Source organism: Pyrenophora tritici-repentis, chromosome 1 (genome assembly GCF_003171515.1).
Source record: "Pyrenophora tritici-repentis strain M4 chromosome 1, whole genome shotgun sequence".
Classification (NCBI taxonomy): Eukaryota; Fungi; Ascomycota; class Dothideomycetes; order Pleosporales; family Pleosporaceae; genus Pyrenophora; species Pyrenophora tritici-repentis.
Window position 1 is genome coordinate 3,936,321 of NC_089390.1, and position 18,314 is coordinate 3,954,634.

Here is an 18,314-nt window from a genome sequence, read left to right on the forward strand (position 1 = left end):
ACTATAGCTGAGCTCCGAGTCGGTGCTTAGCCTTGTCTTTGTCATCCAACGCTGCAGCCTGCTTCGACGTTTGACAGGCCGCAATTTCTTAAACTCTGTTATCTTTACATCATACAGGTTTTCTATGCGAAATCATTTCGTCATCATCTTCTACTAAGTCCCCGCTCTTCTGCACTTCAAGGTCACGCCGAATGATCCGCTCAAATCGGAAGCGGCCTCTAAGTCAAGAATTATCCACCAGGCCAGAGTACCGGTATACAGAATCGCAGCGATGAAAATAACTTTGCTCATTTTATCGCTACAGGATGTTGGGAATCGAACCTGCGGTAGATAAGGCAGCTGGTTGCTGCATGCACGAGCTTGGATTACACGGCTGACTAAGCCGTGTGGTCCGAGCTCTAGCTGCTGCCTTACTGCCGACCTCCCTCCACCTCCATAGAACAACAAGAACAATCACAATCATTTCAACTCGTTGCAACGAAGGTGATTCCGATACCTTAGCCGTATCAACACAGGAATATGCCAGTGGATTATTAGAGTATTTACCAGTTAAGAAACTGAACCTTTGACCCAGCAGTAGTAGTGGTATCCCAGGAGTATAGGTTCCAACATGTTTCAAGACATTCAATCTAAGGGAGTATATTTCGAATTTTCATATAGGAAACCAGGAACAGCCTCCGAACTCTATCATATCGGAAAGGTCCCTGCTAACGGACTGGACTCGGACGGTCGGAGCAGTGAGCACGGTTCAAGAATGCATTGCCACTAAAGGTCGCTGACATAGCTTCTTGGAACACCACTTGTAGCGTTTTCAACTGCTTTGCGCTTAGAGTGCGGCTTTTTGTGCCTGTCAGAAACTTCTCAGCCGCAAGCTTGTTGCAGCAGATATTTCCATCTTATTGGCTCGCTTTCGGAACAACGACAGATCAATGATATCGGAAATGAAACTGGCCAATTTTGTCAATAACACATGGCTTCTACAGCTTGTGATACCTAGACAGCCAGTAATGCGGCCTTACGCTAAATCCAAGTCGTTTGAGGTAAACGTTGGGATATACTGTGTGATCTGTATTCTCAAGCCCTGTCCCTATGTCAGCCAACAGTGTCAAATTCCTCCCTTTAGCCGAATTTACAGTCCGCGTACCATCTCAATAGTTGATGGCTCCAAGGAGACACGAATCCCCTCCTTATGAACAACAGCGTATACTACTGGCACCCCTTCATGCAGTTTTCGAAAGTATAAGATCGAAACGAGCAAACCCATCGACGTAGCAATATGACCAAGTCAAAAACATGGGCTGACAAACTTCAGCATACATGAGTGAGCCAGAAGAGAAGGAACACTGCAAGCAAGGAGATGGCAGTGAACTGGATGTAATATTTTTGGCCCCCATCATACAAATACTGAAGCATCAGCATGCGCCACAACTGTCTTCAGCCCCCTTTTTTGCTTGCCTGGGCGCACCCCTTTCCTCTAGTATTATTGTAACCCCTTCATCATCAAGGTCTTCTAACAGCACACATATCCGAGCATTATTGTGAAGATAAAGATGGGTCGATATGATAGTATGGAGTAACCAGATGTAGACAATAATTATAGAATCTTGTCGGTAGACGAATCGCGGTACTGTAAGAACAACGGTTGGAGATGGAGATGGAGATGGGCAGGTCCCCTCCGCTGACTCCTTATATGATGAGCCTGTGGCCTCGCTACCACACAATTGACGACCACACAACCGCATCAGCCCTTCGAGCGGCCTCCGCCCTTTGGTCCGCCCTTTGGCCTATCAAACGCAACCAGATAACCCACCTTTCGATTCACATTTGACTCATTGTCGCGCCCTGAACCCACCGATTTTTCCATGTCCTTCAACCTCGCAAACTCATCGTCGCCGCATGGCCCCCCGCCTCCTCTAAGAATAACGGTGCTCTCGATCTGGGTCTGTTGCCTGGCAATCTTTGGCCCCCAAATGATTGTGGCGTTTTTTGTACAATCTGCCTTCGCCCGGCGCTTCGGATTGGGGCACTGTCTGCGAGGGCCTGGCAATCTTTGGCCCCCAAATGATTGTGGCGTTTTCTGTACAATCTGCCTTCGCCCGGCGCTTCGGATTGGGGCACTGTCTTGTCCTGCAACATCTCCAGCCCCCTTTCCCTGTTAAGCACTCATACCCTTCTACATGGCCATGCTTTAGAGTCGGGACTAAAATTCCACGGTGCCTAACAACTTCTTGTATATTCGTGGACAAAATGTCACGTCTACCTTTGCACGAAAACCTACCGGAGCGCAGCTATGAAGTTGGCCTTCATCCCGTCGAAGAGGGACTGCATGCTAGAGAACACGAAGATGAAGGAAAGGAAGCGTGGAGTCATCAATATGCCGTCGCAAACAGCTATCAATCCGAGAAGCAGAAACCACAAAGAATTGGAGGTCTCAAGCCATGGCTGTTCTGGCTTGTGATAGGTGTTATCAGCGTGGTTGTAATCGGTGCATCTGTTGGTGGAGCTATTGGTGGTTCCAGGGCGGCGAAAGGAAACAGCCCGTTGGCTCAGAGGTACACACGTTTTCATGTCTGCTTTTTCTCGCTATCTGTGCTAACCGGTAGAAAGCTTGGGGACAGGTTCAGTGTCGGCCAGCACGGGGACTGTGAGCAGTGCAACATCCTCGGCGACGTCCGATCTATCCTCTGTGGTGACCACAGACTGCCCCTCGAGCAATGGCACATCCTTTACACCCAAGACTCCCGCCGGTAATCCAGGCCAATACAACTTTATCAAGTATTGCGGCTTTGACACGGACGGAGGAGATCTCGTCGAGGCTTTCGTTGTAGACGTGGATACTTGTATTGCGCTATGTTCGAACTGGAACTACATGCAAAAGGATGGACCTAAGTGTACTTCGGCGTCGTTCAATGTGAACGGATCACCACCGGGTAATTGTTGGGCGAAGACGGGGAGCGGGCTCAAGGTGAACAGCAGGCAAGCTGCTGCTCTGTTACAATGAAGCAAGGATGACCTGGTTACGAGCGGGTGGGTGACGACGTTGGAAGTTGCGTGGACATGCTTTGAGAGGCGTCCACCGTCAGAGTTTGAGTGTGTTCGGCGACATTTTTAGACTGATCTAGTGTGTGATCAAGGTTTGAAGGAACGTGGAGGCAGCATCCCACGTTGGTCCAAGCACGAGGAATTCGGCGGCGACTGAGCATTGCGATTACAACGGCCGTCCTCAGCATATCATGGCAGTGAGGTTTCACAATACCGATACCAAGATGGGAAAACGTGGCCCTAGATTACCCGGCACGTTCTGGGGTGACAGGTGTGCGCTAGTATGTAAGCGTAACCGGCGCCCGCGAGCCGCCTCTTTCTTTACTTAGTCATCCAAAGTCAATCAATCCCCGCGCTGCATAGACGTGCGTGTGATTGCAGCTCGTCCCGTGGCTTTTTGGCTCTGAGTGGTCCAACCACAACCGCCAGGGCTTCCTATCGCGGCGAGGCTGGGCCAAGAGAACACTGAAGCTTGCTTTCGTTCGTGATGGGGGTGCAGTCGCCTGCAGAGGGGCTGTCTACCAACCTCCTCACGTCCCCACGACGTCTCATCTACAGCTGTCAACTGTCGCCGCCGGCCCCGCTGTAAGACTCCCGGCAGCTGCTGTGAAGTGTGAGAGCGCGGACAAGGTTTCGGAGCGTAACATCGAGCACCGCGCAGATTTTGCCCATTGCAGGACCGAGATTGAGCGCATACCAGCAAAGACAGGATGATCGCTCCTCGTTGAGATGGCGACTCTATCACCTGGTACGTGTGCGCGTTGGGAGACTATTGTCGATGCAGCTTGGGAATAGCGCACTGACCGGGCCGCATGTAGACGTTCGCGACTCGACGCTCAAGTCTCTCAAGCTGACCTGCCCCTCTGCCGAAGGTATCCAAGAGCCGCCGTCGCCATCGACTAGTGACGACTCGCCTATTATGGAGCAACAAGGCTTCCCGTTCCCCGATATGGGCGATGAATGGTCTGATGAGGAAGTCCTGATCCCCAGGCAGAGGAAGAAACCCCAGTTTATACCACCACTCAACTTCGAAAAGATCACTGCCTTGTCCGGCGAGACGTCTTCTGCTGGGTCCACCTCGACGTCGCCCAGCCCGAATCGGATGGGCGCAAAGGCTAGTCCACTAGTACCGCCCAAGAGCCCATCGCGGCCGGACGCGTCGAGAGGGAGCAGCCAGGACGACTTGATACAGCGCTTCTATCAAGTCACAAAAGAGCGGGACGCGCTGCGGAAGGAATTGCAAAGGCGGAGCGTGGGTGTTAGCGGCATGCCCGCACGAGGGTCCATGGTAGCCCGGTCAGAAGAGAATGCGCTGATTGAGGAATTGCAGGCATTGCGCTACGAGATACGAGTATGGAGCGAAGAGTACTTTAGTGGTCCTATCAAGGCCTCGAGCAAGCGACCGTATCTTCATAGAGCAAAGGAACTCTTTGGGAATCTCACGGACAATTACCAGACATACCTCAAGCACCCGGAGGAGCGGCCACTTCTCATACAAGCCTATGTATGGATGAAATTGCAGCAGAAGATCTTTAACAATTGGAACAAGGGCAGCGGATACGTCTGGGCGGGTAAATTGGGCGACAAGAAGCTGCGTGACATCAACGACACGCTACGGAAGGGTACACACCAGTCTTCACTCTCGATACGTCCGTATACAACACTAACAATACACAGCCGTTCGCAACGAAGCCCAGGCCGAAGAATACCACCTTTGGCGCTCCATGACCGTAAACCTCCTCGTCCCCCAAGTTGACGGCAAATGGCGCCCCACCTTCGACGCTGCCCCCGTCCTAAAACGCATATCCCGCTTTTGCAGCCGCATGCGCCGCAAACTACGCCCTTGGTCCACACAATCGCTGCGCTCAGGCAAAGAACGACTCAGCACAATCGTCTCTGCCTCAGTAGCACTTGATCTAAAGATGAAGCGCCAGCTCGCCGACTACCGCTTCGTCACCTTCACCGGCGGCAAAAAGGACCAGTACTGGGGCTACGGATACTACGACAGCGAAATGGAAGACGTATACGATGATGACGACGATGATATGAATGACGGCTACGGCGCTAGTAATATACGAGGCAGACGTGTAGAACTTGCCCTCGCGCCTGCATTGGAACGGTGCGGGAATGCTAATGGCCATGTGTTTGATCAGAGCTTTATGATGGTCAAGGCGGATGTTAGTTGTAAGAGGTTGGAGAAGACGAAGAAGCAACAACAGCAGCCAAGGGCTAGAAGTAGGGCGAGTACTAGTAGGCAGGGCACAGCGGGTGGGAGGAAGAGTAGTACCACGTTTAGCGCTTTGTGGGGAAAGTAAGTAGTAAGGGGGGAGTGTTGCTCTTGGAGGTTTGTTAGAGGTACATGTCCTTGTTGTTGCTGTTGTCATATCACTTAACTCTATGAGCGTTTCGTTAATACCCTCGTTATTCTTTAATTTATTGAGTATTAATGTCGACGTGCGACTCTGCCCTTTGCATGATTTGGTGAACATGGCTTGGCGAACGTGAAGTTCTTTTGCCCTCCACGTGCAACGTTGGCCGAAAATTGGGATATATCAATTCATGCAGGAGATAAAGGGGAAACTGGTATGAGACTCGGACTGGGCACCAAGGGCCCCATGTTCGTGAAATGGCCATCGGAAGAAGAATGGAGGGATGTGTGAGAGGAGAGGGAGGTGGTGGGTTGAGAATGAGCTACGGTTTGCATTTCCCTAGAAATTGAGCTAGGATGGTTACTATTTCAAGATGTTGAGTCAGGAGTCTTTTCCAAAGAAAGCCCTATTTAGTGGATAGATGCTTGAATCAGAGGGCTATGGTACGAATTAGCAGAGGTGTATGACTTATTCGCTTGAGCAGATTGGAGACCATTGAGTGAGTGAGAACGGGCAGTTAGGCTTCTGGTGCAGTTTGTGATATCCAGGGAAAGCAATACTTACACTTCTTTCAATGGTTACACGTATCCAAAGGTGTAATTCCTCTCAATGACGTGAATACTGAGTATAATCTCATTTGGTCGCTCCATGTTTGCGACAATCGTAATTCCCCACCACATCGTATTGACTTGCAAATATATATTATGCAACTTCCCAAACTTTTCCGGTGAGACAAAAAGAACAGACGTAATCCGAGGTGCAGTAACCCAGCGTTGGCTGGTAGGGAATATGTATTCGTCAAAGGAGTCCCTGTTCTTGAAGCTTTTGGGTTGAGGAATGTATGCGGACACCCATATCTTCTTGTCTACGAGACCGAAAGCCAGTTCCACGTCTTAGAGCGGCGATCTTTCTAGTACAATGACCTGATGTCTCTCACGACTCGTGTAAGGTATGGTGCCTATCAGTCTCTGTTAGACAGGCAGAGGGTTTCCCCCCGTTGAGGGGAGAAAGTCTTCGACAGGCACTTGCGGATGGGCTGTGGAAATCTGGGAATATCACCTTATAAGAACGTGTTCCCAGGACTCGCTTGAACTGATAGATACGTTATATCTCACGGCTTTAACAAACTCCGGTGTGAAAGAGACGTAATTAGTAGCTACAGACTTGTGCGGGTGTATCTATATGGGGTGCAAAGTGAAGTTAGTTGGCGTAACTAAATTAGCATAAGGATCCAAGCAGAGAATATTCTTTTCGTCAAGAATCCTTCTGCTGAAACGAGGAAAGCTGGAGGAGCCCGCTTGGAACTGGATGCATATAGCCATAATCTGCATGCTCACTCTGAAACCAGTCCGGGCTGGAATAGACGCAGTAGTAGTGGTTTATACAGCCAACCGATCTTGTTTTTTTACAACAAGTAAGGATCGCAAAGAATAGATCATCATGTCCAGGTACAAAATGAACGGGCAGTTGTATTCGGATTCCGGCATTTGTCATATCGTAATTAGGCATCAAATCCTGGCTCCCCAATAGATCTGTAGAGTACGAACAGGGCTTGTAATCTGCGCCAGCGCGGAAGCAGGACGCATTTGGAGCTAGCATGTCGCCAGTGATTTGGTCAGAATGCCAGGCAAAGAGGGTATGATCCGTTGAATTCTTCATGATCTCGAGCTGTAATCTTCTGAAGGCATTGGTTCTGCCTTCTCCGTAAAGAGTTGGCATGTTTACCCTAAAGATACCCATCAAAGATTAAGCTTCGTCTTCGGGTCGTGTAGTGGTGCGCTGTGCAGCCCACGACATCTTTTCTGATATGCCTATCTTGTCGATGAAGTGGCGGTCCAGTAACGTTGCCTCAGCTATACCAGAAGCCGAAGATACCTGGTATGATAGTCGTGCTTTATTCCCTAGCTCCTTCCAACTCTTTGAGTAGAATATCAGATGCTCTGGCGCCATCAAATCTTGTAGTGTCCATCCTCGCGTGAACCACAAGGCTCCCAGGAAAAAATTCGATTGGGAATCTGACTCCACGGCGTCGAAGTAAGCAATGCACAAAGCTGAATTGGCATAGTAGCTGTACACCGAATTAATAGCTTCAGACAACTCGGCACTGGAAGACTTGTCGATGCAGCAGGTGTCGGCCCACAAGTACGAAAGCCCTTTGGCAAGTGCTGTCTGGCAAGCTCCGTCCAGTTTCTCATATCCCCCCTTCGCTCGCGCAGTAACCCGGTCCGGTGCTGTCAAATCGGCGTATAGGACCTCCTCTTCACGCTAGCGATGCGAAAGAATCATATAGGGAGGGACATCGCTGCCAAGAAACTCACATAGTGAGATATGTGGAGAGCTGTCGGCATCGACCCCGGGTTTCATGTGAAGGAGTCTCATGGATGCGTTGTGGGTATTGGAGTCATCTCAAACTTGGATCGCTTGGTAGGAAGTGGAAATGCTATCACTGATTCTCAAGGGAGCTCATTGCTGATCAGAGGGCAAGGCGAGGTGAAGTTGCGTAAAGACGAGGCCACCAGAAGCACTTCAGAGGGGATTTGGTGGTGTTGTAAAGGTGATCAGGCTCAAGTTTGGCAAGAGCGCTGGATGACCCGCTTTGTACTTCCATAGATAGCGCTTCGACGTCATTGGGCAAGTATGCGAAGCACTGCCCCAAAGCTGTTACAAATCATCAGCCGCTCATTTTTTGCTTTTATCACGGTTTTCGATAGCTCCTGTTATTCCAGATTCTCCATATACACTCTATGGCAACTTAACTTCGAACTTCCCAGTAGCTTGTGGTTTCGAAAGCACCCACAGGATCCCCTCCTCGACGCACTTATCCCAATGCTCAGATGACTTTAGTGCCTTGCCAAATCGTCTGTGACCGTGCGGAACGCCTTTGAACAGCGTTATGTCGGTTGGGACATTTGCCTCTGAAAGCAGCTTCGCATACAGCAACCCTTCATCGCGCAGTGGATCCAGACCAGCGATACCAAACACCGTAGGTGGGAAGCCCTTGACCTCTTCTTCAGTGGCATTGACTATATTGAGCTTAGTGTCTTTCAAATCTGGATCACCGGCTTTCAAAAGAGACGTGAAGAACTCCATCGTCTTCTTTGGCAAAATCGGGGCGTGTTCGTTTTCGATGTGCGACGACGACTTGAGCTTCTTACCGGGGCCTTGATCGTATGTACTCAAGGCAGCGAGGGGAGGGATGATGAGGATTTGACCAGCCAGTCTCGGAAGGTGCTTGGTGACCTCGCTCTTTCCTAAATGCTGTTCTAGTGCGAGGGAAGCTGCCAGCTGACCACCTGCCGAGACTCCGCCTACAACAACTTTCGATGAATCACCTCCGATGGAGTTAATGTTACTGTGCAGCCAGGCGAACGCGTCTTGAGAATCATGCCAGACAGTGGGAAAGGTATGTTCAGGCGTATGTCGATAGTTGACGTTCAGCACCACAGCGCCGGTATTAATAGCTGTTTGGGCACATAGGGGGTCTTCCGTGTTCAGTGTGCCGAAAATGAAGCCCCCACCATGTAGATAAATGTATACTGGAAGCTTCTCGGTTGCGTCCTTCTCTACGGACCGGTAGGTTCGAGCTTCAACGGTCGAGCCGTCGCGGGTGGGTATAGTATAATTCTTGAAATGAACTTGAGGCGCGAGAAGCTCCATCACCTCGGATGCTCTAATTTCACGCTCAGAATTAACCGCAGTCCTGAGGGCCACGGGGTCCATCGAGAGGTCGAATGTTAATGCAGGGAGAGTCTTTTCAACGGCCAGCCATTCCTCGGAAGGCCCGCCGTATTGCAAAAAATCCAAAGTCATATTGATGTGGGGAAAAGACAGAAAAGATTTGTGGTCAGGATATAAGAGTACGTTGCACAAAATCAAATTATCGAGTGGTGGATTTGTGGTTGTGCAGTACATATAAGTTTTCCAAGAATGCCGATAGCGCCACCCACGAGAAAACAGCTGAGGTAAACGTAACTAACTTACCGGGTCACAACCCCAACAAATCGACATCTGTTTCTTGTTGGTGATCCTGTGCTAAACTGTTCGAAGATGGAAGTTGCGGCTCCCAGCAGTGCCGTTTTCGCAGTAAGAAACATAATTGCTTGGTAGAAGTCAGTGATATTTAGAACTTGCAAATAACTGCACCTGTATGGCGCATTTACGAATAACAATGGACCTATTGGAACAAGGTCCCTCTAGTAGTATGACTACTATGGATAACCGAGTGGGAGGAGGGACAAGGCGGGGTGGCTGCAACGTATTGTATTGACTATCGTATTGAGTGTCGCAGACTCACTCTGTTGTGGTGGGTGCTATTGCCCACCGGGCAGTGCCTGCCACAGCAGCATATCATGTGACTCCCAAGCACCTTCTACCCTGGACTGAACTCAGATATTCTCAACAGGACCACATATTCTTCCAAGAGATTGCGTTTTCTTTTGCATTTTGTGTCTGGTACTTGATGTGACCACGATGATCGTTGGATATACGAACTAAGAAATAATCTAAGATATAGAAAAGCTCCAATACCGATTAGTAAATGCATCTAAGGGCTTTTTTTAGTGAAAAGTAGCTGGTTTTGAGGCCACAAATCCCACCATGGCCACGTGACATACTACAGCATAGACGTCATACTCGGCTTAAATCATAGTTCTGGAGAATGGAAATAGACCACTAGTACTCGTTTGCTTTTAGCAAATTTTAGTCAAGGTAGTATTCATTTCGTTTGTTCAATATGAATAACAAATCCAATTGCGCAAATGTTGTTAGTAATAATACCTGACGCCTGAGGGAAATATCCGTCGGAGTAAGATACTTGGAAGACCCGTTTGGTTGCACTCAACGAGATTAGTCGCTAGTTCCGCTAGATGAAACTATGCTGAGACAGTGGTATCCGATGATGAGCGGTCGATGAAAGGCGATATCCATGGATGACATCGAAAATGCACGAGTCATTCGCCTGCAAGGTCCCGAGGTCCCGCACTAGCGTTTCCGCGACAACAAGCGTCAGCTGCACCCCGGATCTCCGCATCTAGGCATCGCCATCAGCAGCTCCTTCTCCTTCATCATCCCATCTGGGTGCTCAGCTGGCTGATATCGTCTCTCTCATCTCTAGCTGCCACCTCCAATTGAAGACAAACTACCGAGACAAGATCACCAGTATATCGATATGTCCGAGAAGGCGCAGCTCATCGCGTCTGCCCCTGCAAGGGTGCAGCCAGACCCGATGCACCGCCACCCCAAACGTCAAGCTATAGGAAGGCTGTTCGCCATCGCCGCGACAGCTTCTATTGTTCTCTATGGCCTTCCACAAGGTCCGTTCATGAACTGAATAGCTATGTGTCGTGACTAACGCGTTTGCAGTGGGTTACGAGCCTACTGCCGTTTTCGAGGATGAAAGTGAGCTATGCTTAACCCCAGCCTGTGTGCATGCGGCGTCCGAAATTCTTTACAACCTCTCTCCTCAATACAAAGAGCTTGACCCATGCGATGACTTTGAGGAGCTTGTATGTGGCGGCTGGAGAGATCGCCATGACCTCCGCGCAGACCAAGGTGATGCCTTCACGGGGACCATCATGTCCGAAAACTCGCAGATGCTGCTTCGCCACATTCTTGAGGCGCCATACCCGAAGGATTCTCAAGTAAGGACTGAATGGATTACTCTCATGGCATTCTCTAATCCTTGTAGCACTCTTACTTTTCACCCATGCAACTAAAGACAGTTGCGAAGTCAGCGGATGAGAAGAACTTCGACAAGATGAAAGCTGCATACGACGCTTGTCTTAATGAAGACAAGATCAAGAGCATCGGCGCTGAGCCACTCATGAAGGTCTTAGATGAGATCAAGAATACATACCCAGCTGCCGCAACCGACTCCGAGCAGTCGATCAAGGACGCAATCCTTCTTTTGGCCAAGTATGGCGTAACAGCTCTTGTTACAGCTGGTACTGGCGCCGATGACACTGACCCGGACACTGTTGTCGTGTCTGTTAGTGCACCTTACAGCTTTGGCCTGCCATCGAAGGAACGCTACGAGGACGAGAAGCTAGTTGAGCAGTATCGCAAGATGACCATCGAAGTATTGAGCGCTCTATACCCAGATCAAAACAAGAATACCTTTTCGGGTATCATCGATCTTGAAAAGAAGCTTGCAGCTGCATCTCCGAGCGAAGAAGACCGTGAGGACGTTACAGTAAGTCACTCTGTTACGACCTTTGCATGCTCCCAGATGTAGTCGTCGTGACCTCTCACCCCAAGAGCCCATACACCCCACAATCCCCCAGCCCACTGCTTCATATATGCAGGACTGACAAACTTGTAGAAGTACTACAACCCTATGCTCATTGATGAAGCGGCTGCAATTGCTCCAGAAATCGAACTCAAGGCATTCCTTGCCGGCCAAGCTCCCAAGGATACTAAGATTGAGCGCGTCATTGTAATGACTCCAAAGTACCTCAAGGATCTGTCAACCATTCTCGCTGCTACACCTGCGGATGTACTACAGAGCTACTTCCTCTGGAAGGCCGTACAGTCCTTCTCCTTTTATGTTGACGCGGACGCTGTCAAGCCCTACCGCCGCTTTGTCAACATGCTCGCTGGCAAGGTACGTTCTCTCTTCCAATCAACTACTAGTACTAGCCTTCTCACTGACATGTCTAGGATCCCGATTCTGCCCCCGAGCGATGGCGCAGCTGTGTCAGACACGTAGACGGCGGCCTAGGATGGATTTTGAGCCGTTTCTTTGTCGAAAAGGCGTTCTCGGCTGAAGCGAAAACCTTTGGTGATACCATTATCACGGATATCAAAACGGAGTTCGCAAAGAAGCTGAACGCTGCTGAATGGATGGATGATAATACGACGAGGAAGGCTGTTGAGAAGGTCCACAACATTGTCCAGAAGATTGGATACCCCACCAAAAGCCCCGATATCATGGATCCCCCTACACTCGAGAGCCACTACGAGCCTGTTAATATCTCTTCGGATGCGTTCTTTGCCAATGCGCTCGCAATGCGCCGCTTCTCAGTTAAAGATGAATGGTCCGCTCTCGGCAAGCCTGTCGATCGTGATCAGTGGGGAATGACTGTCCCAACAGGTGAGTGGCTAGTTTTTCGTCGCTTACGGTGCATGTACTGATCCTTTCATAGTGAACGCATACTACAACCCTCCTGGAAACGAGATCGTCTTCCCCGCGGGTATCATGCAGTTTCCCGTTTTCGACGTCAACGTCCCTGCCTACATGTCATACGGCGCTTTTGGCTCCGTCGCCGGTCACGAGCTTAGCCACGCGTTCGACAGCACCGGTCGACACTACGACCAGAACGGTAACTACACAGACTGGTGGTCGAAGGGTACGATCGACGCCTTCAAGAAGAAGACCGAATGTTTTGTCGAACAGTACTCCAATTTCACAGTTCCAGGCCCAGATGACAAGCCACTGCACGTTAACGGACGCCTCACACTTGGCGAGAACATTGCCGACGCAGGCGGTCTATCGGCTTCTTTCCAAGCCTGGAAGCGTCGGTCAGGCGAGACGCGCAACAAGAACCTTCCAGGCCTTGACCACTTTACCCAAGAGCAAATGTTCTTTGTCAACTACGGCAACTGGTGGTGCGGTAAGACACGGAAGGATACGGCGATTAACTGGATCTACACGGACCCGCACGCACCAAAGTGGGCAAGAATTCTGGGTACGATGGCAAACTCCCGGGAGTTTAGGGAAAGCTTCCAGTGCAAGGTCAAAGAGCCAACTTGTCAGCTTTGGTAAGCGGCAAAGGGCGAGCATATTAGAGAGCTAGCTGTACAGTGCTGGCGGACTGGGTAACCTAGCCCCCCTGAACCATCCTTGTTACCAAGAATCGATCGCTTCCCTTTCCTTTGAGTGTTCCTTGTACAATAATCGCATTCTTATAAGTATTCATGAAATCAAAATGGTGATATGAGCAAATATACATGCGTCAAAGTGATGGATATCGATAGCCTTCCCGGAAGGAATTTACCTGATATACCCAGATGTGTCGATTCTTACACATTGTGTATGAAATACTCTTTAGTACAAAAAGAGACTTTCATCATACCTACATGAGTTGTCATACAGCAACGTTGCGCGCTTCACGCAATACCACTGAAAAGGGAAAAGTAAATGAAATGAATTTGTCCTTTGACACGGGATCTATAAAGCTTCAGCCTTGTATGTATAGCGTGACCAGATCTGGCTCAACAGGTTGGTCGCGATATACTTGTGCTTGATCACTGGAGGCAAGTTTCCCAGTAGACTGCCATAAGCCTTATCCATAAGGGATATATTCATCTACATTGAGACTGCTCATGCTTGGAAGCTCGTCTGCCCTTTCCATGCCTGGACGACTTGTCTGGTATATCACTGGCTACTTACATGATACTTTCACGTCTCTATCTCAACTGGCTTCACCGGGTGGAACGAGTCAGGAAAGCAGCGTCCTGGAATAGTGATGTACACGATGCGACTCAGAGACCAACGGTACGAGCTTACTGTCAGCTACTGAGCATCTAGTTTAGTTATGTATACTTACGACATTTCTTATGAGCTTGGAACCGCGATCACCTGAGCGGCGCTAGGACCATGAGTGAAGCGCATTTCTTCTAGGGTGGTAGTGACGGAAGTGAAAGACTATGAAATCATGTTGCCACATGACCCGCACGGATCGCACCAAGTGGCCAACTGCCGCACCCCTGCCCTAGCTCCTAACCCCTCTAGCTATATAATTTGTATGTTTTCCATTCGCAATAAATACATCCGCTCACCATCAACCACACCACCGATCTCGATCTTCCAGACGGATAATCAACTTGAGAAGAGCAGATCATTGCTGCGGATCAAAGAAAAGGAGACGCACTTAGGATTAGGTAAAGCCCCCATTATACCCCATATAATCGACTATTAATCCTCGTCAGCTTCATCATCTTGAAGTTGACTACTTCGCAATGGCTTCCTCGAGGGTTCCAAGACGACGAGATCGCTACAATGCCCCCCGAGACGCATCTCAATCGAGCACCTCCTCAGATGGGATCAAATTCGACAATATTATAGTCCCAGACCATGAGGTGCAAGTTAATGGAGTTATCCGCCGCTCGCAATACCAGCCTGCTCGAGTGACTGGGCCCATTCCTCAGGCCATGGTCATCGCTGCGAGAAGCAATCAAGACGAAGGCAACAAGGAGATCCAAAGCGAAAAAAACGAAGGGGTTAAAGAAATCAAATCAAATCGCCAAGCCCTCGCAAGTGCAGGCCCTGATGCTCTACAGAGTTTGCGTAAGGAGTTTCAACAGACGATGCTTGCTCAGCTACCCGACTGGAAAACCCTGGAAATTTCAACGCATTCCAAGCCCGCAACTGGGGGTTATGCCCGCCTATGTATCGAAATCGGTAAATATGGTCAGACAGACATGAAAAAATGGCGTAATTCGGTACTTGCGTACTTGACTCCCAACTTGAACCCGAACATCGGACCGAACCTGTCTATGGAAGTTAAAAAGACACGCGATCGCGGCCATGACTTAGTTGAAGTCACCTGGAAAGATGATATCGCACTAGGTAGGGTCGATCTTGTTCAGCCCTTCAATCAAGCGAGCAGCGCAATGGAGCTGTATGCGCTTGTTAAGTACTACTACCTGCTAGCCAACGAGGCCAAACACCAGGGGCTCACACATGACTTCATACCTATCAATCGGACTTTCATTGATAAGCTAAAAGCCGTTTGCAATCGATATGACCCAGATTATTGTTCAGTTGCGAGTTCGGAGAACGACTTCTACACGGATAAAGATAAGAGTCCAAAGCTATACCCGAGAGCCCCAGATCATCGTCGACAAGCAGGCTACGCTCATCGTCCTGGTGTTGCGACGACCAAGTCACACCCTGGAATCGACGACACAGATGATATCGTAGACGACCACGACCGGGATCCAATCTCTCAGAGCTCTCTGGAATCTGGGGAAATTTTGGAAGATCTGTCTGACAACTCCATCAGAAGGGGCCGACATAGAGTTGACGCAAGGACTTCTAAAACTCCAAAGTCTCAGCAGTGGCTTCAACGGCGTGCTATCGAAGACGAAATGAAAGAGGACAAAGACATCGATGTTAGATCTCGTGACAATCAAGCTCGACACTTCCGCAGCATGTACGAAGTTGAAGTCGAAGAGAATGCTGACGACCGAGGTAAGATGCAAAAGGGCAAGAACCCTGCTAAGCATGTGTCTTTCTTTTTTGAGCGGCGCCAGCCCACGGATCGTCCTGTTAGCAATTCTGGAGCCTATGACGTAGATAATCTGCCAGAATCAGGCAGAAAGTCGGATACTGGCCGCACCGCCACAAAGGTTTCAAAGACACAGATGGTCAAAGACAATCTCGAATTGGAGACCGGAATAACACGACCACCCTCTCAAAGCCGTCATGGAGCGCTTCGACCTTCCTCATCTGCGTTCAGTCTGCGTTCGCGGGATATGCAGCGACGTCGTGAGCGCGAGGATAAGCGGACCCCAACAGACCCCAATCCCATGAACAAACATCGAACAACATCAAATAGCGCCGATTTGCCCGCAGAGAAGATCTCGAAGGCGGGGCATAAGACACTCAGTGGTAGAGTTGAGAAGAAGCCGGGCATAAAGCAGAAGATCAAGCATGTGCAGGAGCTCGGAGTGACACAAGCCAATATTTTGAAGGAGATGATGGCGGACCATGAGAAGGCGATGGCAAAGCATGAGAAGATGAAGGCGGAGCACGAGATGATGGCCCAGAGAATCAACAGGAAGCTGAAGGAGATCGTTGATATGATAAGTGATGAACCAGAGGAAGAAGAAGAGAAACAAGGAAATCCGTACCTAGGTGGGTACTGATAAGGGAATATTGATGGAGTCTTGCCCCATGAGTAATGAGTTAGATGGCGTGTTTCCATAGTGACAGCAGAAGCGATTTTTTGGATTGCAGTCCCAGGTATTATGTGCAGTGTAGGTGGGGCCAGGCTTAAGGTGTATCTGCGTAAGATCAGTTAGGAATGCCGTAAGTTCAAATGCGATGATTGTGAATACCTAATGTAAGCGGTGAGATAGGTAGCGAGTGGTAATACTGGAACGCTAAGATAAGTCAGCCCACCTAGGTCATCGTTCACCGTGTGGCAAACTTACACGTGACATCAGGGCGTTTGCAACGTATCAGGCAGCAGGATATATGATCCCCACTATAATTGGTGTTTGCCATGACGTATACGTGATTTCGCGATTCTTCGACGCGTCTTCGTCGATGTTCCCGATGCTCTAGTCAAATAACTTCCCCTCATCGTAACGGCAGCATGGAGCCTCAGAGTCGGCACCAACAACAGGTACGTCCTTTCAAGTATTACAAACATCACTCTCAGCTGGCCGTTTCATTGACAACACTAATAGGCCTCACAAAATGGCGAGCGCATCAGCCAATCTGGCTCGACTCCGAAAGCTGCTGGGAGAAGATGGCGCGTCTACGTTGACCCACGCCCCCCTCAATCGCGTTGTTACTGCACATCAGTCCTATGAGCCACAAGCGATACCATTCATGCTCCTTTTCGGTACTGTCCACGACAAGTCGACAGGTCGTCCAGGACAGATCTGGGTGTTATTTTATCCGCCTGCTGAGGACGATGGTGCTGCAGCGGTAGAGTTCCACTCCTATGACGCTATCAGCGATACTTCGTTCAGGTTTGACAAGCAAAATATCTGCAGTGTGACGACAGAAGTCGCGCCGGCATTCAAGACACCGAAACGAAGCTCTAAGGCCAAGTACGAAGCTCTCGCAAAATACTATTTCTTGGAGAAGTTGGCTAGTATGGAGTGCCAGGAGGGTGGTACCGTGGAACTACAGGTCGACATTCGTATCGGCCAGAGCCTACTCGACGCATTGAAAAGCGTCTGCATCAAGTTCAAGAAGCATGCAGAGTCGCAGATACCCGTGAGGGAGTCGCGATCAATGTCCGCCACCCTTCTGAGTGACCCAGATGGGGTTGCACGACTGATGTCAGCTTCGCCTGAACTTGGTAAACCGTTTGTGTTACTGCCACCGCGTATCGCTTCACGTGCTGTAAGTTCATCGCGAGCAGCGTTGCATCTCATCCCGCATTATACTTCTTCAAAGCGCTAATGACTGTAGCGCGATGAGATTGACCATACCGATAAGGTCAACGCTCTCGCAGACCTCAGAACCAAGGAAGCCGAAATCGACGTAGCTACCGAAGACATCGAAAAAGAGATGGAGACATTGCAGGAATCACGGCCCAAGATTAATGAAGAACTCCAGCAACTTGAGCGGGAGCTTGGGATCAAACGAGAGCACAAGATGGAAATCGCTGCGCAACGTGAAGATTTTTTCAAAGACATGTCGCTTGCCGAAGCTTTTGAGCTGGGTAGGGAAGTCGAGCGCAATCGTCATAAGAAGCGACAGAGGTTGAGTTGAGAGGGAAGCTGGCGTCGGGCTTCTATGAGTTTGCAGTCTCGTCCATTTTCTATTGCAGGCCACGTCCACTGGCCACGTGCATAATTGAACGAGCAACTGTCAGCGTTTGCAGTAGTGTTGGATGTCAGGACCGAATAGGAGAAGCTCCATAATACGATAGCGAGACAATCAGTTGAATTACACCGAAAGGGCTAGCAAATTTGCTACCCTCAACTTGGGGAGACCTTGCAGTGTTCACCCACGCACCTTTGTTCTTTTGTTTCCATTTCCGGAATTCACTATATCAACTGACTGAATCTTGACCTTGTACAGTGGACCTCATGGCCTATAACCATTGCAACTAAACGACTTCATAACAACCTCGCGATCACAAGACGAAACTCGCCCTGAATCTTGAGCCCTCTTTTCGCCAGTTTGGCCACGATATCCAATAGCACCCTCAGCGGGTG

General features: G+C 49.6%; 6 protein-coding genes across 6 annotated transcripts; 5 read left to right on the forward strand and 1 right to left on the reverse strand.

The window, feature by feature from the left end:
• Positions 1 to 2,247: 2,247 nt before the first annotated feature.
• PtrM4_015370 (uncharacterized protein) lies at positions 2,248 to 3,001 on the forward strand (the record flags this gene model as incomplete). Its single annotated transcript, XM_066103180.1, has 2 exons — positions 2,248 to 2,552; positions 2,608 to 3,001. 2 exons carry the CDS (start codon positions 2,248 to 2,250, stop codon positions 2,999 to 3,001), a joined length of 699 nt encoding a protein of 232 aa, XP_065965382.1.
• A 770-nt stretch (positions 3,002 to 3,771) lies between these two features.
• PtrM4_015380 (uncharacterized protein) lies at positions 3,772 to 5,357 on the forward strand (the record flags this gene model as incomplete). The annotated part of the gene is made up of 3 exons (XM_066103181.1): positions 3,772 to 3,790; positions 3,861 to 4,664; positions 4,720 to 5,357. The coding sequence occupies 3 exons, from the start codon at positions 3,772 to 3,774 to the stop codon at positions 5,355 to 5,357; spliced, it is 1,461 nt and encodes a 486-aa protein (XP_065965383.1).
• Positions 5,358 to 8,153: 2,796 nt separating this feature from the next.
• Positions 8,154 to 9,221, reverse strand: PtrM4_015390 (alpha-beta hydrolase fold-3 domain containing protein; the record flags this gene model as incomplete). The annotated part of the gene is made up of 1 exon (XM_001931455.1): positions 8,154 to 9,221. The coding sequence occupies one exon, from the start codon at positions 9,219 to 9,221 to the stop codon at positions 8,154 to 8,156; it is 1,068 nt and encodes a 355-aa protein (XP_001931490.1).
• Positions 9,222 to 10,578: 1,357 nt separating this feature from the next.
• On the forward strand, positions 10,579 to 13,173 carry PtrM4_015400 (endothelin-converting enzyme 1; the record flags this gene model as incomplete). The annotated part of the gene is made up of 6 exons (XM_001931457.2): positions 10,579 to 10,723; positions 10,773 to 11,050; positions 11,098 to 11,601; positions 11,731 to 12,012; positions 12,069 to 12,501; positions 12,554 to 13,173. 6 exons carry the CDS (start codon positions 10,579 to 10,581, stop codon positions 13,171 to 13,173), a joined length of 2,262 nt encoding a protein of 753 aa, XP_001931492.1.
• A 1,196-nt stretch (positions 13,174 to 14,369) lies between these two features.
• Positions 14,370 to 16,280, forward strand: PtrM4_015410 (uncharacterized protein; the record flags this gene model as incomplete). The annotated part of the gene is made up of 1 exon (XM_001931458.1): positions 14,370 to 16,280. One exon carries the CDS (start codon positions 14,370 to 14,372, stop codon positions 16,278 to 16,280), a length of 1,911 nt encoding a protein of 636 aa, XP_001931493.1.
• Positions 16,281 to 16,836: 556 nt separating this feature from the next.
• PtrM4_015420 (Trichoplein domain containing protein) lies at positions 16,837 to 17,865 on the forward strand (the record flags this gene model as incomplete). Its single annotated transcript, XM_001931459.1, has 2 exons — positions 16,837 to 17,493; positions 17,563 to 17,865. 2 exons carry the CDS (start codon positions 16,837 to 16,839, stop codon positions 17,863 to 17,865), a joined length of 960 nt encoding a protein of 319 aa, XP_001931494.1.
• Between the last annotated feature and the right edge of the window lie 449 nt (positions 17,866 to 18,314).